The 23,070-nt window shown below is 55.7% G+C and overlaps 1 protein-coding gene across 1 annotated transcript in view; it reads right to left on the reverse strand.

Moving 5' to 3' along the window:
- Positions 1 to 23,070, reverse strand: part of LOC144731604 (fibrillin-2-like) — a 129,568-nt gene that overhangs the window by 78,560 nt on the left and 27,938 nt on the right. Inside the window, exons 6-7 of the mRNA XM_078612782.1 lie at positions 12,769 to 12,966; positions 11,213 to 11,338 (exon numbers count right to left, since the gene is read on the reverse strand). Of these exons, the coding sequence (XP_078468908.1) occupies positions 11,213 to 11,338; positions 12,769 to 12,966 (324 nt within the window). The remainder of the gene's footprint in view (positions 1 to 11,212; positions 11,339 to 12,768; positions 12,967 to 23,070) is intronic.

The following is a 23,070-nucleotide window of genomic DNA, read 5'->3' on the forward strand; positions in this document are numbered from 1 at the left end:
AACGGCGAATACGAGCCAAGCTCTGAGTCAGGTTTTCGAGAGTCGGCGTCTCGTCGGCCGAGTGAGGCTTTGCTTAAAGCGATGCCGGTTGAACCGCGCGACGTCTGAAGGCCCCTTTCTGTTAGTGGAAGCTTGACAAGCGATGGGCGACGGCTGCTACATCGGGCAAACGAAGGAGGCTTGGCGTAAGGGAATCTTGGCGTAGGAGTGGGACGTTCGGCCAAAGGTCTCACGTTTAATTTGTGTAACCAGGTGGGAACTCAAGAAACACGGACGAGTCTCGTTTGCACTAAAGGGAACCTGGGTCAACAAAAATGAAGCAAGTGAGCAAAACAAAGTACAGCAATGAAGGAAAGCAATCAGAACAAAAACAACATATAGACGATAAAACACTATTGAATGACATAAATACAGTTGTTGAGCTATTCACCAAATAGACACTTATGACAAGGGCATCAAGTAAACTAAACTATTTTTATTTTACCAGGTGAGGCCCCACTGAGCTACGTAGCTCTTTTTTACAAGCGACCTGGCCGCAAATGATAGCGCAACGAAGTGGCTTATCACGTGGAAATGTATAACAGCCAAATACTCTAAACGCATGTGGAGGGAAAAACTGGAGGACCTAGGGACAAATCCACACAACCACAGGGGACATGAAAACTCCAAATATACAACAGGCGTCAGGGTCAGGATCAAACCCGTGACCTCCTGCATACCAGGCGAGGTAGTTCACATCTTGCCACTGTGGCGCCCCAAGCCTGCACTAACCACACACTCGTGGTAAAAAAATGCAAACAAACATGAGTTGATATTGTAAACTGTCAAAAAGTGTCCCATATAAATAAAAACGCTGCATCACACGGCGCAGGATTCAAAATATCGCAAACATAAATCAACGTTAAATCGAAGCTAAATGTGAAATTCCCTGCGGTGCGAATTGGCTTTGGCAGATTGACCTCATCGATTCCGGCACAAAACGCTCGACCAAAAACTTGATGATTAAACAGACGTGGTGGGGTGACCACAGAGCTAATGTGTAAACGGCCGGGCATATACAGGATGTCAAAAGGCTTCCGGTTGCTTTTGGCTTCCAGATGCTGAACAAAAACATGGCAAGGTCGCACTCATTACACACAAAGTGCTTGCCACAAATGAACCGCAATACCTTGCTGATCTCGTCAAAGACAATCACGCAAACTCCGGTCATCCTCGTAGCAGGGTTTTGGTTAGCCATCGAACAAAGACGGTCACCGCATCGCACGCTTTTGAATGCGCTTCTGCGGCCATCTGGAACGCTCTTCCTTCCGATACTAGGAAGCCACCGGAGCTACGCAATTTTAAATCATCATCTAGATTGACAAACTAATTTCTTCAGAACCGCGTTTTGTGTTTCCTTTGTTGTCCTTCCCCCGCACCTCTGATTAGCACGGTTCGCTATGTATGGTGCCAAAGAAGTCCATCGTAGTACAAAGAAGGCAGCGCCGTTGCGATCGGCCAGCGTGGGGGCACAGAGTGGCCGACGGTGCTGTGTGCGGGCACGCGGTATTTTACTCTTTTAATAGCGGGCGTCTTTTTGTTGTTGCATCGTGAGGGTCACAGTTGTCGTGGCGAGGGTTTGTGGTTTGCTGCTGGATGGGTGGGTGGGTGGCTGGGAAAGCCAGAGGGGTTTTAGGAAGACGCAGGCAGAGGAAGGAAAGGGGGGGGGGGGCAAGGGTGAGCGTTACGTTTAAAATAAAAAATCTGGGCACGCAATCTGACAAAACGCAAATTACTTCAGGGCTTACGACAAAACTTAGCCGACCTAAAAAAAAAGAAGCGACGATTTGTTTGTGATGTTACCGTGGCCGGGAGGGCGCTTTACTAAGGCGGCAGTGAGCGAGCAAGAGTTTGAGTCTTCTTCTCCTTCGTACGCCCATACGCTGCAGGCTCACCCTGGTTTAGCATTGCCCATACGCTGCAGGCTTACCCTGGTTTAGCATTGCCCATACGCTGCAGGCTCACCCTGGTTTAGCATTGCCCATACACTGCAGGCTTACCCTGGTTTAGCATTGCCCATACGCTGCAGGCTTACCCTGGTTTAGCATTGCCCATACGCTGCAGGCTCACCCTGGTTTAGCATTGCCCATACACTGCAGGCTTACCCTGGTTTAGCATTGCCCAAACGCTGCAGGCTTACCCTGGTTTAGCATTGCCCAAACGCTGCAGGCTTACCCTGGTTTAGCATTGCCCATACACTGCAGGCTTACCCTGGTTTAGCATTGCCCAAACGCTGCAGGCTTACCCTGGTTTAGCATTGCCCATACGCTTCAGGCTTACCTTGGTTTAGCATTGCCCATACGCTGCAGGCTCGCCCTGGTTTAGCATTGCCCAAACGCTGCAGGCTTACCCTGGTTTAGCATTGCCTAAACGCTGCAGGCTTACCCTGGTTTAGCATTGCCCAAACGCTGCAGGCTTACCCTGGTTTAGCATTGCCCATACGCTGCAGGCTTACCCTGGTTTAGCATTGCCCATACGCTGCAGGCTCACCCTGGTTTAGCATTGCCCAAACGCTGTCGGGTTGTCCCCGTTGTTGTCCCCGTTCCTTGCCGGGTCGGGGCTCGACGTCGCCCCCCCCCCCCGACGCCACGGGGGCCACGCCGCGTAAGACAACGGATGACCCCTCTCGTTGGAGTTATTTACATTTCACGGGAACCATCGTGGAAACGACGACCTCACCGCCTTCGATTTATTTTTACTTGTCAGTAAAAAAAAACGCAAGGGCTTAATGCGTTTGTTGAATTTGAAAGTTCAATATTTAGAATACAAGGGTATTCATCCGGCTATATTAAAATACGAGAATCGTATATACTTCATAAAACGTGGGGCTTGGGAAAGGAAGTAGCTGGGGGTGGGAGGGAGCGAGCGTCCCAGGGAGCCACGGAGAGGCTTTGGCATCGCTCCACGGACAGAACCAAAGAAGCATCTCCACGTGAGGCTCCTTCAAACTCCGACTCGAAAATCGAAGTTGAGCCCCCTGCTGCTGCTGCTCAAACGAACATCAAGGCAACGGCGCTCATCTCCTGTTGACAGACCTGAGCACCCGCTGGAAATTACACATTCCTATGGCGGCGGCGACGGGGGGGGGGGGTGGCGGAAGGGGGGGGGGCAAATCTCTCCAAATGACAACCACTCGTTGATTTCCACACAAATTAGTACTTATTTTTATCAACCCCCGCAGGGATGATGGGCCCAGCCAAACCGCACCACCCCCGCCCACCACCGACCGTGATATGAACTCCAGACCTTCCGATCGCGGGACAGCTCGCCTCTCTCGCCGCCGAGCCAGCGCCGGAGGAACGGCCGAGAAGTCGTTGGCCCTGGGGAGCGAGGCGAGCTGCTGCTGCTGCTGCTGCTACAATGGTGGTGCTTGTTGTGGCACTAGGTGGGTGCGGGGGGGGGCAGCAGCAGGCCGATGCAGGGGCCGGGAGCGGTGGGCTGGGTCGCGGTAAAGCTCTCTCTCTCTTTTTTTAGCGACGGGGGCAGGCGAGGGGGGCGGGGGGAGTTGGTGAGCGGTGCGAGAGAGAAGGGCCGGTGAAATTGGGTTTTTTGGCCAACTGTCAATGCGGACTTGGAGCAAATAACACAAAGAGACAAAGGCCCTCTCGTACAGCCGAAACAGACTGTTGGGGCAAGCGCTGTTAGCCAGCACATAAGAACGCCGGCAAGGCAAATTTAGAGGTGGGTGGCCAGCACCACGCCCGGCCGCCTTTGTCTCCCCAGTGGCGATGTTTACTACGCACCGTGCCAGGTACTCGTTTGAGGCTGAGTCGACCTAGGGGAGGCCCCAGGACTGGTTCGGGCAATTTTCACTGAGTGGGAACAAAGAACAGACACACACCGTTGTGTGTGTGTGCGTCTGTGTAGCCACTAGGAAGACAAAGGCGGTCGGGTGTGGTGCTGGCCACCCACCCCCACGTGTACCGTTCCAGCCTTCATAGGCACTCACAAACAGTGCTTCCCCTCCCAGTCTGCTAAGGCGACACGGCGGGAATCTCTGTCTTAAAATAGTAGAACTGTTGCCAAAATGTATTTGCTCTCTCTTAAAGTGTGGCTCGCTTTGACAGGTGTGCGGCGGGGCCAAAGACGATTCGACGGAACGAACAAAAGGGGTGGCAGATTCGTGGCTCTCGCGTTATCCTTCCATCGACCCGTCCATCCCGTGCGGCAGACGGGGGCGGGGGGGGGGATATTCCTCGAGAACGCGCGCAGCGACGCAGGTCGTCCACGTACGCACATTAAGCAGCCACCCTTGACTCACCAGGGTTTCCGCTCCTCACTCAAAGCTCACTTATTGTTCCCCACGACCCACCCCTTAATCCCTCCTCATAACCACCACCGTTGCTGTTCCCTCTTCATATTCTCATGACATGGCCATCACTCATTAACCCCATTCACTCATTAACCCCATTCATCATTTACCGTCATCAATTTCACCTTCACCGAATTCACGCGTCGTCAGATTCACCCCCATTGCTTCCTCTCATCTCTTGTATTCATCTCGTCCACACCGTCACATTCACTCCTTGTACCGTTCTTTATTCTCTGTAAAGCGCCTCGGCTAGGACGCTATACATATTACGTTTAAGACAAGCAGGGTCATAGGTGGCCATGTGCATCATTAACCAATCAGGTGCGTGGCTCAACTGATCAGATTTCCTTTGCAGAAACGTGTTGTTATTTTTTTTTACATTTTGCGTGCGTGTGTTTTTTTAAGTTTCTTCACCACACGTGCTTTGAGTTTTCTCTGCTTACAAGGGGCGCTTGTCGAGATTTTCGTCAAGGTGCCTTGCGACGGCCCTTTTGACCTTCAAGCATTCATGCCAAATGCCTCGCTTCGTGCGGCAACTTCAGATTTTCCCAAACGAAACAAACCCCACCGTAAAAGCCGTGACATAAAAAAGGCACCCGTTGTAAAACAAAACAAAAATAACTTAACCAAACCCTATCCCTGCTCAAGTTGAAGCACATTGTCTTGATTCCCCACATTTAGTCTTAAACACCATGACAACCAGCGTCTGATTCCACTGGTGCTGCAACTGCAGCCCCACACCACCACGCAATGGAGCGGCCACCTGAGCAGCAATTAATCCCCCCAAAAAATCCCAATATGCTCAAGAGTTGTATCTTAAAAGAAGCCACGTTCCCAGCCTGACAAGGCGCAGCCGCGTTACGATCTCCGGGGCTTAGCGACGGCGTTCAGCAGATTTGCGGACTGCAGCCCCCCGAACCACTTAGACGGCCCCCTGCCACCACTGCTGCCACCGCAATTGCCCCCCCACGCCCCCCCCCCCCCACCATCTACGTGCCTTTTTCACTTTGACCTCGTCTCTGCTGAAATACGCTTTAACCGGCCAAGTTACGTTCCTTGAACAAAGAGCGGCTGTAAGTGCGAGCAACGGGGCCCTCAAGCCTCGCGCACCAATAAAAAACGACCGCCAGTTATTTATTAGTCCACCCGGTGAAGAAATTCACTCGGCGGGATTTTAATTTGCGACGGGGTGGGGAGGGGCAAAGAATGCAATCCCGACCTAAATGCGGCTTAACGGCAGCGCGATTGGCCCCTGAAAAAAGCCGTCGCCACCGCCGCCGGCCAACGCAACGCCGTCGACGGATGTTGAATGGATGAAATAAAAAACAAAGTGCCTAAAGGCCTCGTGGCTGCGACACGCCGGAGCCTTTTAAAAGCGCGTTCGCAGCAGAAAAAAAAATGTACCGGCACCGGTTGTCGAGCTGAAACACGTGGGCGGTTGAGTCGACCGACGGAATTGGAGTTGACGTCGCTCGATTGATTTTGCTCCCTCGCGTTCGACGCTTCGGACGTTAGCGGGGTGCGTTGAACGTCGTGACTCGGCAAAGCCCCCGGGAGGCCGTGCCGAGGGAAGGCCGCCGGTGGCGAGCGGCGAGCGCCCGTCGGCCGCCGCCGCTCGTTTGCCTACGAGCTGGGCCTGGCGGCTTAACGCCGGTCTGCGGCCCAGCGGATTTCGGAAGCTGCGGTTGGGGTGGATCGCGGTAGATTTGTGGAATTTCCAAAATCTCGGCCGCATTGTGACGTGGGCCGGCAGACGGGAGTACAGCAAAGTTGGTTTGGGAACTCGTCCGTCTGGGCATATGCAGGTCCTAGAGTTCCCTTCAACATACAAAAAGACTGCTTACACAGGGATGTGGCCTGATTTCCCAATGCAGGACTTCCCTGAAGAAATAGTCCTGAGACTCAGTGTTGCTCTCCTGTACTGTATAAAGGGAGTTGTTATCTTGCAGCTGCAGTTTCTTAAATCTCCACGCCACCTCCATCCACCGAGTTGTACGAACGGGGACAGCCACAGTCGGTGGGCAGGACGCGTGAGGTGGGGTAAAGTGTGGGCGCCACTGCATCTTCCGAGACGTCCGGCCAGCGTGGAAGAGTAGGCCAAGGTAACCCACGAGAGCGGCTTTTTTAAGAGGTTTCTCAAGTGCAGGCCCCTTCCCCCAGCAGTGGCGCGAGCGAGCAGATGCGGGGCCGTGCCTTTCCCTTTGCATGACGTGAACGTCGTAACGATGCCCGCTACCATTCGCATACCTCGCACTCCCCCCTCCCGCCCAGCGAGACGAACTCTCACGATTTGGGATTGCAATTTTGTTTTTAAAAAAATAATTCACAGCGACGTGGTGACTTCAGCGGCCACTTGTGGCTGCAGGTGTCACGTGAACACTTCAAATGCGTCTCTGTATCTATGTGTCTCTGTATCTCTGTGTCTCTGTGTCTCTGTATCTCTGTGTCTCTCTGTCTCTGTATCTCTGTGTCTCTGCGTCTCTGCGTCTCTGTGACTCGACATTTCTCTGTGTATCTGTATCTCTGTGTCTCTGTGTCTCTGTGTCTCTGTGACTCTGGGACTCTACATGTCTCTGTGTCTCTGTGTCTCTCTGTCTCTGTGTCTCTGTGTCTCTGTGTGTCTGTGTCTCTGTGTCTCTGTGTCTCTGCGTCTCTGCGTCTCTGTGTCTCTGTGACTCTGCATGTATCTGTGTCTCTGTGTCTCTGTATCTCTGTGTCTCTGTGTCTCTGCATGTCTCTCTGTCTCTGTGTGTCTGTGTCTCTGTGTCTCTGCGTCTCTGTATCTCTGTGTCTCTGTGTCTATGTGACTCTGTGTCTCCGTGTCTCTGTGTCTCTGTATCTCTGTCTCTCTGTGTCTCTGTGTCTCTGTATCTATGTTTCTCTGTGTCTCTCTGTCTCTGTGACTCTGCATGTCTCTGTGTCTCTGTGTCTCTGTATCTATGTGTCTCTGTATCTCTGTGTCTCTGTATCTCTGTCTCTCTGTGTCTCTGTCTCTCTGTGTCTCTGTATCTCTGTCTCTCTGTGTCTCTGTGTCTCTGTATCTCTGTGTCTCTGTCTCTCTGTGTCTCTGTGTCTATGTGACTCTGCATGTCTCTCTGTCTGACTGTCTGTATGTTTTTCTCTCTCCCCGCGTCTGCAGGGTTTTGCCACCCCCCCTACCACGCGATACATTTCCAATGCCCCTTTACAGCTTTGCACTCTGGGCAGCTGCCCTGATTGCCCACCCCTAAGTCCGGGGGGGGAAGGGTGGGGGGCCCTGTGTGTAAATCAATGGACAAGGGAAGTTGTCAGGACCCAAGTCTCAAAACACAGCTGCCGTCCTTCACTGCAGGCCCAGCCTCTCAGCGCAGTCGCACTAAATCACGCCGTTCAATCCGGCTGCCCTTTAATAAATTACGGTGAACTGCTCACTGAACCGGCCAAACCATTTCCACCTGTAAACGCGCCGGGCGTCCAACATCTGAGTAACATTTTGCAGCAATTTTAGACCTGACCGCGCGCTTGAAATAACAAAACGGAATATTTCACCGCAGAGGGGGGGTTATACGGACAGCCTGGAACTTCGCTGTTACACAATTTCTAATCGGTGCGAGCGGTGCGAGCGGTGCAAGCGATTCGTAAGAAAACTGCCTCCGTGGGGCACGTGAGCCGCAGTGGATTGTTTTGGTTTTGGGGCTCAAGGCTACGCGGAGGTCAGTGGGCAAAGAGGCAAAGGGTGGCAGTGGATCAATAAGCAAGGATAACGTGGGAATCCCCCGACAACCTCCAACGCAATTCAAAAGGCCAAGTGATTCGCTGCTCGAGTGAGCATTGAGAAATTAGTACTCATCTCCTGTTCACAGCGCTGCTGAGCCAGCGGTGGAAATTCCGCATTCCTATGGCAGGGGTGAGTCTCTCCATAGGCCAACCACTGTTAGCTTCTCCGCAGCGTGGGATGACGGTGAGTCGAGTCACCCCCCTCCCGCACCCCGGACCAGGAATTGAACTCAAACTTGCGATTGTGAGCCGCTCACTCCAACCGCTGAGCAGCAGCCACCCGGCCGGCTCCAATCAAATCAAATAAATAAATTCCATCCGCTCTCAATCCACTGGTGGACGCCGCTTCGATTATTCTGGGTTTATTGACCATACTTCACCACGCTGGTCACTAGGGATTGGTGAATGGGGTGCAAGGAGGTGGCGGGGGGCACGGGGAGAAGGGTGAAATCGGTTTTGGTGTCGCTCGGCACTGATGTCGGCCGTGGCGGGAATCGGAACTCAACGATTTCGATCTCGGACGCGGCATCGATTGTGCACGTGTGTGTGTGTGCACGTGTGTGTGTGCGTGTGTGTGTGTGCGTGTGTGTGCGTGTGTGTGTGTGCGTGTGTGTGTGTGTGCGTGTGTGTGTGTGTGCGTGTGTGTGTACACGTGTGTGTGTGCGTGTGTGTGTGTGTGCGTGTGTGTGTGTGCACGTGTGTGTGTGCGTGTGTGTGTGTGTGTGTGCGCGTGTGTGTGTGTGTGTGCATGCGTGACAGCGGTAGTGTAGCAGCGGTCAACGCACTGTGCGACAGTTCCGGCGAGCCGGGTTTCGATTCACGCTCACGGCCAACACCGGTGACGATTATCTGAACAGTGCCTGGGCCTCCCCTAGGTTGACTCAGCCTCAAACGAGCACCTGGTGCGGTGTGTAAACATCGCCACTGGGGAGACAAAGGCGGTCGGGCGTGGTGATGGCCACCCACCCCCTCGTGTGCCATTCCGGCCTTCATAGGTGCTCGCTAACAGCACTTGCCCCAAGTCTGTTGCAGGCTATACGGGGGATCTTTGTCTTTGTAACAGCATTGCCAACTGGCTAAGACTCATGGTGCACTGGGGACACTCACACACACTCCCGTAATTATTCTCCCGTAGCCATCAAGCGGTCGCTGACGTGAAAAGGTAACTGGGAAAATTGTGTCCGTGTGCGCTCACATGCATGAACATGCATGAACATGTGAGCGCACACAGACAAATATCCCCCGCATAGCCTTTAACAGACTGCTGGGGCAAGTGCGGCGAGCAAGCGGCTATGAAGAGGCGGGTGGCCAGCACCATGTCCAGCCGCCTTCGTCTCCCCAGTGCTGATGTGTCACACACCACACTTAGTGCTCATCGAAGGCTGAGTCGATCTCGCAGAGACACTGTTTCAGGTCTATGCCGCTGCTATCGGTCGCGAGCTGGGAATTGAACTTGGGTCACCGGGTGCGTAGCGTCGTGCGCTACCGTTCCCGCGCACGCACAACTAGCTACCTCTTCACCATCCCCCACCACCGCTATGCAGCCAGATGCTGTGGCAATGCATCGCACAAAACGCAATATAAATCACGATGCACTGCCGGAACGCATATATCTTTCCAAAGGATCTTTTAGGAAAAAGAAAAACCTAGTGACGACTTTTTCTTTTTAAATTACACAGGATGTTACGGCCCAGTCCCCAGATAATTTAGAAACTATTATTATTTATATATTATTTATCTTGGACGCAGGAATGTCTAAATCGCCGTGGCTTTTTTTTGGTTGCTGCCTGATTTAACAAACGGCCACCTTTGTGTTGTGATTAATGAAAAGTTTCACCTGGGGCCACTGAATATTTTTCCACATACCGTGACGACATTCTTCGAGTGTAAAAATTACTGTGAGACAGCCCCTCCTCTACCGTGGCGGGGGGGGGGTTATAACATGGGGTAGGATTTCGAGGGGAAGACGTGGCTTTTGCTATAATAGATGAGACCCCCCCCCCACGACGACTAACAACACAAACAGCTGTGATCTTGTCGACATGTGCCCCCCCCCCGACCGCGCGGTGCCTCTGGCTGCCTGACAAAGTGTCTCGAGCTTCACGACGGGGGAAATAAAATGGACCAAAAAAAATGCGGTCGGGAGAACCACCCCCGGCGACGACGTCACTGCGGCGAGGCCGGATCGGAGAGCGCCGCGCGGCGTGCGAGACGTGTCGATGCTCGAGTGTGTTGGTGACTGACTTTGAACGTGTTGTTCGTTTTTTTTACGACAATCAATAAAAGTTTCCGGCGTACGCCGGACAGCAGGGAACACAAAAACTCCGTTGCAAATCAACGAGAGGAGATCGAAGGTGAATGATAGCGAGGAGGATCTGTCTTCAAGCGATTCCGTGCATCCTTCTGTCTGTTTCTTTTAGATTCCAACCCAAAAACAAAATATAATTCCAATTGACGCACGGGAAATAGAAGAAAGCGGAGCACAGAGAGAAGCGGCTCGCACGTGTGCGGGAGGGCGAGGCAGACAAAGCACGTGTCCACGTGTGCAGAGAGAGCAGCACAGAGGCCCAGCGATGGGCACAGGAGACGCTTTGAAGAGAGCGAGATAGAGAATCCAACAAGGCACCTCCGATCAGCACGGTTGGCTACGTACGGCGCGAAAGAAGTTCAACATACATGAACAAAAGCACTCATTAATTGGCTGAACACATCTTTATACGTAGAAGATTGCAGATCTTGGGCAACAGTTGCTATCGCTTCCTCATTGGCACCTGGTCGCTGCCTTCCAGCTCAGTCTGCGGTTCCTCGGCGCCTGTGAAATGCGATTCACGCGACCGACGACGACTGACGACGACGCGGTAACTAAAGACGAACGTCGTCATTGTTCCCGCGATCGCTAACTACGGCACGGGGGGCAAGCTGATCCATGGCACGAGCGCCGCTGACTTCGTACAGAGTTGCGCTCGCCTCATCCGCTGCCCACGCGGGACGAGGGGACGCGTCGACCCGGGAGGGGAACGTAAACCCGTGCAGCTCGCGGCCGAGAGCCTCCGCTGTCGGGGAGTGCACGCTCCGAAGGTTCTCTTCTCGCGACGACGCCCTCACCTTCGCACTTCTGGGTGCTGTCGCTCTTCTTGTGCCCGGCCGGACACTTGCACTCGTAGGAGCCCACCGTGTTGGTGCAGGTGCCGCCCTGGCACAAGCCCGGCACCGCCTGGCACTCGTCCACATCTGCACACGCGTTTGCAAAGATCACCCGTACGTATTAGCCTTAACGGAATGTTGGGGCAAGCGCTGTTAGCGAGCACCTATGAAGGCTGGCACGGCACACGAGGGGGCGGGTGGCCAGCACCACGCCCGGCCACCTTTGTCTACCCAGTGGCGATGTTTACATACTGCACCAAGTACTCATTTGAGGCCGAGTCGACCTAGGGGAGGCCCAGGACCGGTTCAGATAATCATCACCGGTGTTGGTCGTAAGGGGGAATTGAGCCCGGGTCACGAGGTTCGCATTGCAGCGCGTTAAGCGCTACACTCCCGCTGCCCAAACACACGTTCGCACACGCGTTAACACGCACACACAAATACAAAGATGCCCCTTACAGCCTTCCCAGACTTTTGGAGCAAGTGCTGTTCGCGAGCACCTATGAAGGCCCACAATAGGGTGGTGAGGTCAGTACCATGCTCGGCCGCCTAAGTTTCCCCAGTGCTCATGTTTGCATTGCTGCACTAGTCACTCACATAAAGCTAAGTTGACCTATGGGGGCCCAGCACCTGTGTGTCCGTGTGGTGCGATGTATCTGTGCGGTGTGTCCGTGTGGTATGATACGTCCATGCGGTGTATCTGTGCAGTACGGTGCACCCATGCGGTGCGTCTGGGCAGCGTCGGTGTAGTGTGGTGCGCCGTGCGGTGCGGTGTGTCTGTGTGGTGCGGTGTGTCTGTGTGGTGCGGTGTGTCTGTGTGGTGCGGTGTGTCTGTGTGGTGCGGTGTGTCTGTGTGGTGCGGTGTGTCCGTGTGGTGCGGTGTGTCTGTGTGGTGCGGTGTGTCTGTGTGGTGCGGTGTGTCCGTGTGGTGCGGTGTGTCCGTGTGGTGCGGTGTGTCTGTGTGGTGCGGTGTGTCTGTGTGGTGCGGTGTGTCCGTGTGGTGCGGTGTGTCCGTGTGGTGCGATGTGTCTGTGTGGTGCAGTGTGTCTGTGTGGTGCGGTGTGTCCGTGTGGTGCGGTGTGTCCGTGTGGTGCGATGTGTCTGTGTGGTGCGGTGTGTCTGTGTGGTGCGGTGTGTCTGCGTGGTGCGGTGTGTCCGTGTGGTGCGGTGTGTCTGTGTGGTGCGGTGTGTCCGTGTGGTGCGGTGTTTCTGTGTGGTGCGGTGTGTCTGTGTGGTGCGGTGTGTCCGTGTGGTGCGGTGTGTCCGTGTGGTGCGGTGTGTCTGTGTGGTGCGGTGTGTCTGTGTGGTGCGGTGTGTCCGTGTGGTGCGGTGTGTCTGTGTGGTGCGGTGTGTCTGTGTGGTGCGGTGTGTCTGTGTGGTGCGGTGTGTCTGTGTGGTACGGTGTGTCTGTGTGGTGCGGTGTGTCTGTGTGGTGCGGTGTGCCCACGTGGTATTGTGCGCCGTGCGGTGTGCCCACGTGGTGTTGTGCGTCCGTGCGGTGCACCGCGCGCCCTCACCCTGGCAGGCCCCCGTGCGCACGTTGGGGATGAAGCCGCGTCGGCACGGGTGTGGCTGCGAGGGGCACGTCTCGCACGGGTGGCCCCACGCGCGCCCGATGGTGGCGCAGCACAGCGTCTTGGTGCACACCACGCCGCTCAGCTGGCCCTGGCACATCTGGTTGCTCACCTGCGTGAAGCAGGGGCCCGTGCGGTAGTCTGCAAGCGGCGACGGGGCGAGGGGGGGGGGACAGAGCGAGCCCGGATTTACGCAGCGTCGTTGACTTCTTTAAACATCCGGTGGTAGAGCGAGCGGCTTCGCAAGTCGGAAGGCGTTGCGAGTTCAAATCCTGATCGGGGGTCGACAGCCGCCCCCGGCCATAGGAATGTGGAATTTCAACCACCGGCTCTGCAGGGCTGTGAGCACCGATGCCGCAATGTTCATTTGAGCGTGAATTCGCGTTCACAGTGTGAATGCGTCATGGGGCACGCTACAGCGGGGACAGGCGGTGAGGATGATGCATGACGACGATATCGTTCACGATGATTACGGGGACGGACAGAGTATGCGGATCAAAGGTCGTCAACAAGAAGAAGGAGAGGTGGAGCATTCTGGGAAGGTGAAATTCTCAGCCGTCAGGTGATGCCAGAGGCAGGAGAAGCGAGCGATTGAGACAGAGGAAAAGGACAAGCAGGTGCCAAATGCAGCGGGGAACGAGCGAGCGAACGACGGGGAGAGAGACGAGGGGCATTGAGAGTGAGGAGCCGACACCACGTGGCAGAGCAGACGCAGTTGATCCAACAATTGTTCCTCCGGGAGCCGTGGTTCACAACGGCCGAATGCAATTATGGGAAAAGCGCGCATGCACGCACGTAACACACACGTACATATCACGCACGCACGTAACACACACGCACGTTTATTCACACACGTATCACGCACTCATGTAGCGCACACGCACGTATCACACGCACACACGCATCACACACGCACGTATCACACGAACGCACGTATCACACGCACGTATCACACGCACGTATCACACGCACGTATCACGCACGCACATATCGAACTAACACGTATCACACACACACGTAGCACACACGCAAGCACGTAGCATCGCAAGTGAGCACAGCGGCGCACGTGAGGGAATGTCCGCAGGCGCACGGTTCACAAGGAGTGCCTCTCGTCGTGTCCCCCGTCCGTGTCTTCAACTGTTGCCCTCCACCACCCGACACAGCCAATCAAGTCGAGTTGGCGAACGCGACACTCGGTGTGGAGTTGTCAGCAAAACCAGAGGAGCAAGGGATGTTGAAAAGGCCAAGCAGACTTTGTTTTGACCATTTTTAAACGGCCTTCCGCGAGAGTCCATCCGGCACCGTCAGGAGTAAAAAGAAAAAACATCACCAAACTTAACGATGAGCACCTCAAGTGCGAATCGTAAAGTTTGGTCCACAAAGCATTCGCCCAACGCCATAAAACCCGGATTGCTGTCTGCATCATCGTCGTCGTCATCACGAGCACCACCGCGGCCGTGAATGCACCGAGAAAACTCAGCCGGCCTCCGCTCGTTGGCCGAGCTGTCTTCAAAGTTCGGCGAGGCACTATTGCATGTCCTCGAGAGAGCCAGTGTGTGCGTGTCGCGGCACGCGATGGAACAAAGCGGGCTTCACTGCATTTTAAATCAAATTTGGCTCGTGCATATATACCGAACAAGAACATAATGCGTGCCTAATCCCTCGAGTAATTTTGTTTTAAAATTAAAATGTTACTTTAAATGTTACGTTCCGCCCCCAACGCTTCCCGTACCCATTTCACCACCACCACCACCACAGCCAACCGCTGAGAATCAAGTTGGAAATGTTTACTGCCCTGTTGGGAGTGTGTGTGTACGTGCGCCTGTGTGTGCCGTGCAGGCCTTTATAGGTGCTCGCTAACAACACTTGCCCCAACAGTCTGTTAAGGCTACACGGGGGATCTTTGTCTTTGTGTGCACCTAGTCTGGCACAAGTGCCGCGGTGACGTCACCGCGTGCGGTGGCCGGCGCGCTGCGCTACGAAGCGGGCGACCGGGGGAGTTCCATTCTCGTTCACGGCCACCATCAGTGACGGATTGCCTTGGTGCTGGGACCAGGCAGCTTCAACAAAACAAATGCACGAGTACCTGACGCGGTGTGTCAACAAGCAGACACGTGCGTGAGACAAAGGCGGCCGGCTGCCGTGTCGGCACCTTTGTCCGCCGTGGCGGCCTTCATAGGCGCTCGCTCAGGGCGCTCGCTCCCCAACAGTGTGTCTCACGCGACCGGGGGTGCAGAGAGCTTTGTCTTTGCTGGGCTGTGTGTGTGTGCCGCTGTTCTCCATCCAGCGCGGTTGCGAGTGTTTGATTCCGTGACTCGGTCAAACGCGGCCGGCACTAACACACAGGGCCCGCTCTGTCTGCCGCTGCGAATTTTTTTTGTTCAGGCTGGCGGCTCCGTGAGCTCTCTCCCAGCGGAAGACGGCCGAGCCAGCGACTTCCAGACTGCTCCCCCCCCAACCACCCCCATCCCCCCTCCCTCCCCACACAGCAGCCCAACCACCCCCCTCTCCCACCGCCCCCTCCCCCGCTACCCCCACCCCGAGTCCCCACCACGATGCCCACAGCGGCACCACCGCGTGCTGCCCGAGCTGCCGCTGACTCCGCTTCCTCCGCTTCTTCTTTACAATGTCTTGCCGGCTTGTTCCCCCCCACCCCGCCCCATCCTCCCCATCATACTTCGAAATATTCCACAATGTTCAAAAGCGTTGCGGGCCTCTCTCAAACAATTCTGCGTTTTCCAACGCGCGTGCAGCCAGCAGCGAAGCACGGGATGCACTGACGCACACAAAACACAAAGACCCCCAACCCCCCCCCCCGCTCCCCGTGTAGCCTGTCACAGACTGTTGGGGCGAGTGCTGTTAGCGAGTAGCACCTGTGAAGGCCGGCACGGCACGCGAGGGGAGGTGGATGGACAACACCACGCCCGACCGCCTTTGTCTCCCCCCCCCCCCCCATTGCTGATGATTAAACACCCGCGCAACGTACGCATATTTTGTTACGGCCGAGTCGACCTAGGTGCGTTGGGAAGGACCCGTGACACGGCGAGCGACAGCCACGTGACGGCGTCTCGCCACCGGAGAAGTCGTCCCCCCCTCCCCCCCGGATCCCGTCGGATCTTCTCTGAACTCCGCAAGCCGTCTCTCGACACCCTCGACACCCTCCGAACCGGCTGTTCTGGCCTGCGCCCGGCACGTCGCTGGCCGACTGATGCGTGACCGCGGCGGCAGCGGCGGAGGCCACGGTGAGTAGGGGGTGGAGGCAGCCGAAGAATCGCGATCTTGCTTTGGCCTGGAGGAGGAATCCGACGAGCTACGAAGATCTTCTTCACCGATTGTCGTCAACGTCGTCGCTGACAAATTAAACATTCCCCCCTTATCCGCCGCCAGAGCCGTCAGTCGTCGCCGTTGCTGTCCGTCCAAAGGGGCCCCGTTGTTTGTCGGCCGGGATCCGCAAAAACGTCGGCGGTGCCAGCTTCTTGTCTTTGCGTGGCCAATGAAAGCGAGCTACGCCGCAGCGTAACTCCCCTCGCGACTCAGCTGTCCCACATTTCACGTTTTTACTGGCCGCGCAGTGAAACCGGTTCCGGGAAAAGTTTCGCCATCGTGGGTGGCACCGAGTGGCTCCGTTCTGACCCACGGACTCGATAAGGTGACGCTTCAGATGAGGCTCTCTACGGCGTGCCATCGCGCGCGGTGGTGACCACGGCGGCGAGGTTACAACACCGGGCGCCGCGCTGCCGAGATGTTAATTCCCTCGCCTGGTATGCAGGACGTTGTGGGTTCGATCCCGACCCTGGTGCCTGTATATTTGGAATTTGCGTGTTCTCCCCGTGGTCACGTGGATTTTTCTCCAGATCTTCCAGTTTTTCCCTCCACATTTAGAAACACGCGTTTCGAGTATTTGGCTGCGACAAATTTCCACGTGATGAGCCGTCTTCGTTGAGCTATCATTTGTGGCCAGGTCACTTCTGAAAGAGATCTATATAACTCAGTGGGCCTTACATCTTGAAAAATTTGAAAAAAAATATGTTATTGTCTCTTGCTTTCGGTTCTCTCAATTCGCTCCGACGAGTCTTCAGTTCTTCCTCCCCTTGACCAACGGGGGGGTATTTGCTCGCGCAATGTCCCGGAGACGCAATTGAGCCGTGACATTTCAAGGAGCCGCGACGGTGGCCCGTGGCCTTCCTTTGAAGCGACGCGGCGCCCAGCGCCAGACAACCGCTCGTGAGAGACGCTCCACCGCGCAGCGTTTACTTTGCTGCGCCGATCTCAATTACGGCACGGCGCAGACACTGCCCCCCCCCCAACCTTCTCTTCCTCTACACCGCCCCCCACAACCAACCCCACCACCACAGCCCACCATCACCGCAGGTCCGCAATCAAAGCCCGTCGGTTCTCGTTTGCCTCCCCTTTGTACTTCAACTTCGCCGTTACGAACGACCGTCCCGGACCCCGCGACTTGTTGCCGCCGGGGCAATGCGGACGCGCGGGCGCGTGGTTCGTTGGAGGCGAGACGCGACCTGGGAAGCGCGTGGGGCGTGGGGGGAGTTGTGGAGGGGAGCGGCTTGGGCGTTTGTTTTGTTTTGGGCTGGGAGGTGGAGACGCGACGTGGAGCTACTGCGGCGTTGTGGGCCAACGGGGCGGGGTGGGGGGGCTACCCGGGCATAAATCTCCCCCCCCTCCTCCCTCGTGATTCATCCCCCCCCTCCACACTCTGGGCTCGCCCCCCTTCTCACAATCCCCCCACACCCGCCGATGGTCACAAGCACCTGAGTCAACATGTCAAGATCGAGGCGGTGGCGGAGGAGAGGGGCCGTGCGGGAGAGACAGCAGGACACCGGCTGGACATAAAACACAAACACGGGCGGCAATGAAAGGACTTCAGAGGATGATAAGGGCCAGGGCAAATCCATCGCTGAGCGGCGAGGACGATGCACAGGCGATATCGAGTGTTGCTTCGTGTTATTTATTTTTACTGACCCCCACCAATTCCCACAATGCAATTTTTGTTAATTACGCGGTTGGTTACGAGAGCCCGGCTCTCCCCCCACCGAAACCCCACCGACCGGTGGAAATTGTTGGCATTTGTCCGTCACTGACAGCGGTCGCAGCTGGAATGACAAAAAAAACCCGTAGCTCTACAAACGGCGGCTCGTCGCACGGAGCGCCGCGGCAAGATCGGACGCCAACGTCAACAGAGAATGGAAGTAGAATAACCTGTCACCCCCGGCTGGCGGGGGCGGGTTGGGGTTGTTAGGTTATAAAAAAAATAATTACCAGGATGGCAAGTTGAGCATCTGACCCAGAGGTGGTATGCGCTCGTCACGTGACTCCCCAGCTCTCTCAGAGCAGCCACCCCCTCTCCTCCACCCCCACTCTTAAAGAAAACACAAATTGGGGGTGAATTCGATGGAGACGGCGGCCAGGGTGTGGGGGATGGTGGCGGCTGCGGCGTCTGGGTGGCTCGGCGGGTAATCCCTCGCGCACGGCGCCCCACGTCTCGGTGCGGCCGGTTCTAGCCGCGTCTCGGCGTAGGCGGCCTCTTTGCCCACGAAGAGGGTGGGGCCGCCCACGCGCCACCCGGACCGCCCCGGCCGGCAGGGGCTCTGGCCGCACCGCGAGCGGCGAGGGCCCGGCCCTCTCGCCTGCCCGGTGCTACACGCGCCGCTCGGTGCCGTGGCGGCGTGCCCCATGCGGATGGGGCGACTGCCCCGGGGCGCCCCCTTCCAAGAGGGGCGCCACCAGAATTGCTGAAAAAACTAAAACCAAGCAGGCGGCAAGTGGCGGCTGGTGGCACAAATTTGCGGTGAAGCGGAGTTGGCACCGTGGCGGAGCAAAAACAGTGGGGGTGGGGGGCGCGCGTAGATGGCACCTTGCCCCGAGCGCGGCCTGATTTGCAATTTCGATTTGCTTCTCGTCAATGAGGGCGGCAGCGTAGAGGGCAACATCAGAGAGGGTGTCGGTCTCGAGGTAAAGCGTCGGTCTGATTGGCGGGCCCCTTGCCGAGACGTGCGCGGAAGTGCCACGCGGTGCGCCGGTCACGGCCGGCGGCTGCAAGATGACGCAACACTCGAGGCTTGGCACCCCACCACCCCTCCCAAATTAATATCGCATAGATAATTACAATGATCGAATACATCGCACATTTTGAGAGAAAAAAATGTTACCGGCAAAGCTAACCTCTTGTCTTCCTGATACAAGCGTATCAGAAGAAAAAAACTTTTAAAAATCACATTGCTAAATAACTCGGGCATGATCAATTTAAGTAATCGTATTGACATGTTCATCTGGCTTTTCCACAACTTTCGCTCGCGGGCCATGCACGAATGCAGTGCCCGTGTCCCGCCACGCAGGTGGTACACGCGCAGGCAGGAGCGCAGCTCAAGAGGCTCTGCAGAATGGACAGAGGACAGAGAGGGGAAAGGGCTGTCGCTGCTGCACCGGCCGCGAGACTTTAACCCCACTGGAAGCGTCTCTACGTGGACGGGGGGTTGGGAGGTTCCTGAGGGGCTCTGGGCACAGTGGGGTGCTTGAGCTGAACAGTTGTCTTGGTGATGAGCAGGGGGGGGGGGGTTCTTGTGGCTGAGTGGCAAGGGGGGCGGGGCGGTTGACGCTTCACTGTGTAGGAGTGGCGGCCGATCATTAGAACCCATAAATCATTCGCGGAAAGCTCTCTCTCTCTCCCCACGCCCGCCCGCCCGGCGGAGTGAAGCAAAGCGCGCCGCGTCCGAGACGCCGCGGAGGAGCGACAGCGGCTTTGTGACCGCGGGGCTCCCCGGGCCATCGCGCTCGGCGGCTTGGGGCCGCAAAGGGGCGGCCCAAAACACCCGGGGCCTCCCCTCGCTGACCCCGCCGGCAAGCCGCTCCATCGTCCGGAGCGAGCCGCCCGCCGCGGCACGGCCAAGCGCTTCCCGCCGCCCCGCCGGACGGATGTGAAGTCTGTCCCCGGGACGCGCGATGGATTTTAAATTAAAAGGCACCGGCGGAGGGGGGAGGGAGGGGGGAAGGGGGGAAGGGGGCGGCGGAACCAAAAAGAGAGGTTGGGTTTCACATGGCCTGAGTTATGGCTGGGCCGGTGAGGGAGAGGCAAGGTTGGTGGTGGTGGGGGTTGGGGTGGCGGTGGTGGAGGAGATGGAGGCAGCAGAGGAGGATGGTGGGCGGGCAGCAGGGGGGGTGAGAATTCCTGCGAAAAGAGCAAGCTATTAGGGGTCAGTGAGCAGGCTAATTAAGCCTGGGAGCCGGGCACTCTTCAACACAAATGACAGCCTTTTACCAAACCGCTTCAGAGCCGGCAAACATCTGCACTGAGGGGGCCGCCGCCACCGCCGTCGCGCTGCCCGCAGGGAGAAGGGGGTTGGAGGTGCGGGACACCACGGTAATGAGAAGCCGGCGCTTTGGCGCAGGTGGAAGAGGTGGGGGGGGGGGTGCCCCCGGCGATTGTTAGGCAACGCGGTTCTAAAATAATCGCCGCCGCAGCATCACGGTGACGGAGACGCAGGAAAGCCACGCGGGGTTCCGCGTGGGCAACACGGAGCGCGTGGAGGGTCCGCCGCTGGTGACAAGACGACGCCGCTCACCACCGGGCGGCAGTCCCGCGGGAGCTCGCGGCTGTCGTGTTCATACGGAGCCGGCGTCACTCGAAGGTTGATGTCGCCGGCGTCACTCGAAGGTGGACGCGCGCGCGTCAAACGAGCCTCGCCGTGCCGAGGATGTCCACCGCGAGTTGGACACTTTGTGCGAGTGAGACGTTAATACGTCAATAAAAGCTTTAAAATATTTACGGTCGAGCAACTTGATGAGGGCATTCGTGGGATCGCGTGTGATGTTTATTGCGACGTTGTTTGCCCAGGAAAGTAGGCGCGCCGAGTCTCGAGACACACAACAGCGATCGCTGTTGTGTGCGTAATCACAGATGAGTAATTTGAAGGGCATTTTTGCAGCATTGTGATATGTTAGGCAATACCAGTTCAACTGCGTTATTTTGGACATGGGAGAAAACCGGAGAACCCAGAGGGAACCCGTGCAAGGGGGAGAACGTGCAAACGCCGCACAGGAAGGCACCCGAGTCGGGAATCGAACCCAGGGGTTTTCTTTGCTGCGAACGCACGAGCGCCACCCAGCCGGCCTAGGCCGTCACTCCCCCTTGACGCTTCGTGACAACATCGATGCATCATGGGACCTCTTTTGCCAGTACCAAAATATACTAATAGGGTTTTTCCCCTTTTTTCTGGCAACAAAAAAAGGGGAAAACCCCTATTAGTATAACATCGATGCAGTGACGCGCGACGAGCGTGCTCTGGTCACATGCAACCTCACCGATTCCTGCCTCTGTGCTCTGATCCAACTTCGCTCTGACACGCCGGGGCACAGAGCCCGAGGTAATTATGCGACGAGATGTGAGGGACATTTGATGAGTTTTCTGGGTTGACTATCCATTACACGTTACGGCCAGTTGTAATGACAACCCGAGGTTACTGATAAGTTTGATTGCCATTCATCATTGATAATAGATAACTGGATACATATTCTTGGTTCTTTCGGTAAAGTCACGTAGAAGGGAAATAATAAAAATAAAAAATAATAAAATAAAAATTATCACGACGTTTCGGCCACAACACAAGCAGCCGTCCTCATGTGAAGAAACAGAGCTGTCGGAAAGACAGCGTCATTTCCCCTCTACGTGACTTTACCGAAAGAACCAAGAAGATGAGCCCCGGCAGTCACGAAAGCTTTAAATCGAAACTGGATAAATTATTAGACAGCACGCCCCCTCTCCCGTATCCGTCCCTCTGCACACATTTTTTTTTACACATCCCATGAGCCACAGAGTCTTCTGGGAGTGAATTTGTTCAGCAGCATTGGTCCAGCACAAGGACAACTCTGAACCAGTTTCAACATTCAGCGTCTTTGTCTGCAGAGTCAGGCTCACTTCACCCAATGCTGGTTTTGTGTCATGGGCAAATGGATACATTATTCGGTGATACTGCATGAGCAGTGGTGCACAAGCACACTCCAGCTCCACGTCCTCTCTCTGTGCCATGAAGAAGGGCTGTTGCCCGGAACGTCGGACATTACATACTTGTAATGCCACAATGTCGTTAACAAATGTGTTGAGTCTTTTTTCCCAATGATTATAGAATGTTTCGGTGTGAATGTGAAAGCTGGACGATTACAAACAGCCCTGCCAAGCAATCGGTCGCGTGCTCGCGGGCCAGGCACGAGCAGCGTGCCCATGTACCGCAACGCACACGATAGATGGAACAGATATGTGTGTGCTTTAAGGAGGATGTTAAATATTTCATGGACAGACACAAGATGAGCGACGCGAACGCGTAACGGATAACAGCAGGGTACAACAACAAGAACATTAATGGAAATCATTAGAGAAAGGCAGGGTTAGATATTTTGGACGGGTGATGGGAAAGCGAGCGAATTAATATCAATGCGTTTTGACCGGGAATGTCAGACGCACCACAAGAAGATGGGGAAGACAGCGGGTGAGGTTACATGAGCAAATTGAACGACTGGATGCAACTGGGAGGAGTATCCAATGGAAAGTTCTTGAATCACATCGTGGACAGAGCTGAATGTAAGGCCAGGATCGTTGGGGTCTTAGAGAAACGACGTGGCACGCAAGAGATAGTTAGCTTCATATCCAAAAGCCTAAACGACGCCGCGAAAGCGAGTTTCGGAGAAGGCTTCTCATGCTATAAAAATCAGTGACAATGTTCATTCTCGGATTGAAGAGGCAGTGACTGGGAACTGGGGGGTGGAAGGAGGGGGAGGGGGCTGGGAAACGAGGCGCGTAAATTGATGACACGTGAAACGTTCCGAGCGCTGCAGTCAGCTGACAGGCATCTGGCACGCACGTTTACCACGCGCAGAGAAAAGGCCCTCGGAACCCTTCCTCCATCCTCCCCGAACCAAGCAAAATTAAAAAACCGTAGAGTTAAACCAAAATCAAAAGCGCTGCCAACATTTCCCTCTCTCGTCCAATTCGGCCGCCGTGAGTTTCTCCGACGGTTTTTTTGTTACAAAGTTCAAATTAAAGCGTATTTTTTTACCGCTTAAAAAACTATTCTGTTTTTAAATCCGAAAAATAAAAAGCGCGGGCCAGCAGCGGCACGCGACCGGCGCGTTTAACCGGGAGGGCGTCGGCGGCGGTCGTTTGGCAAAGTCCCCATCGTTTCGCTTGTACGTAGCGCGGTGGCCTCATTCGTGCGCTAGGCTTAGCGGCGCAATCTG

Source organism: Lampetra planeri, chromosome 39 (assembly GCF_965212315.1).
Source record: "Lampetra planeri chromosome 39, kcLamPlan1.2.h2, whole genome shotgun sequence".
In the NCBI taxonomy this organism is placed as follows: domain Eukaryota; kingdom Metazoa; phylum Chordata; class Hyperoartia; order Petromyzontiformes; family Petromyzontidae; genus Lampetra; species Lampetra planeri.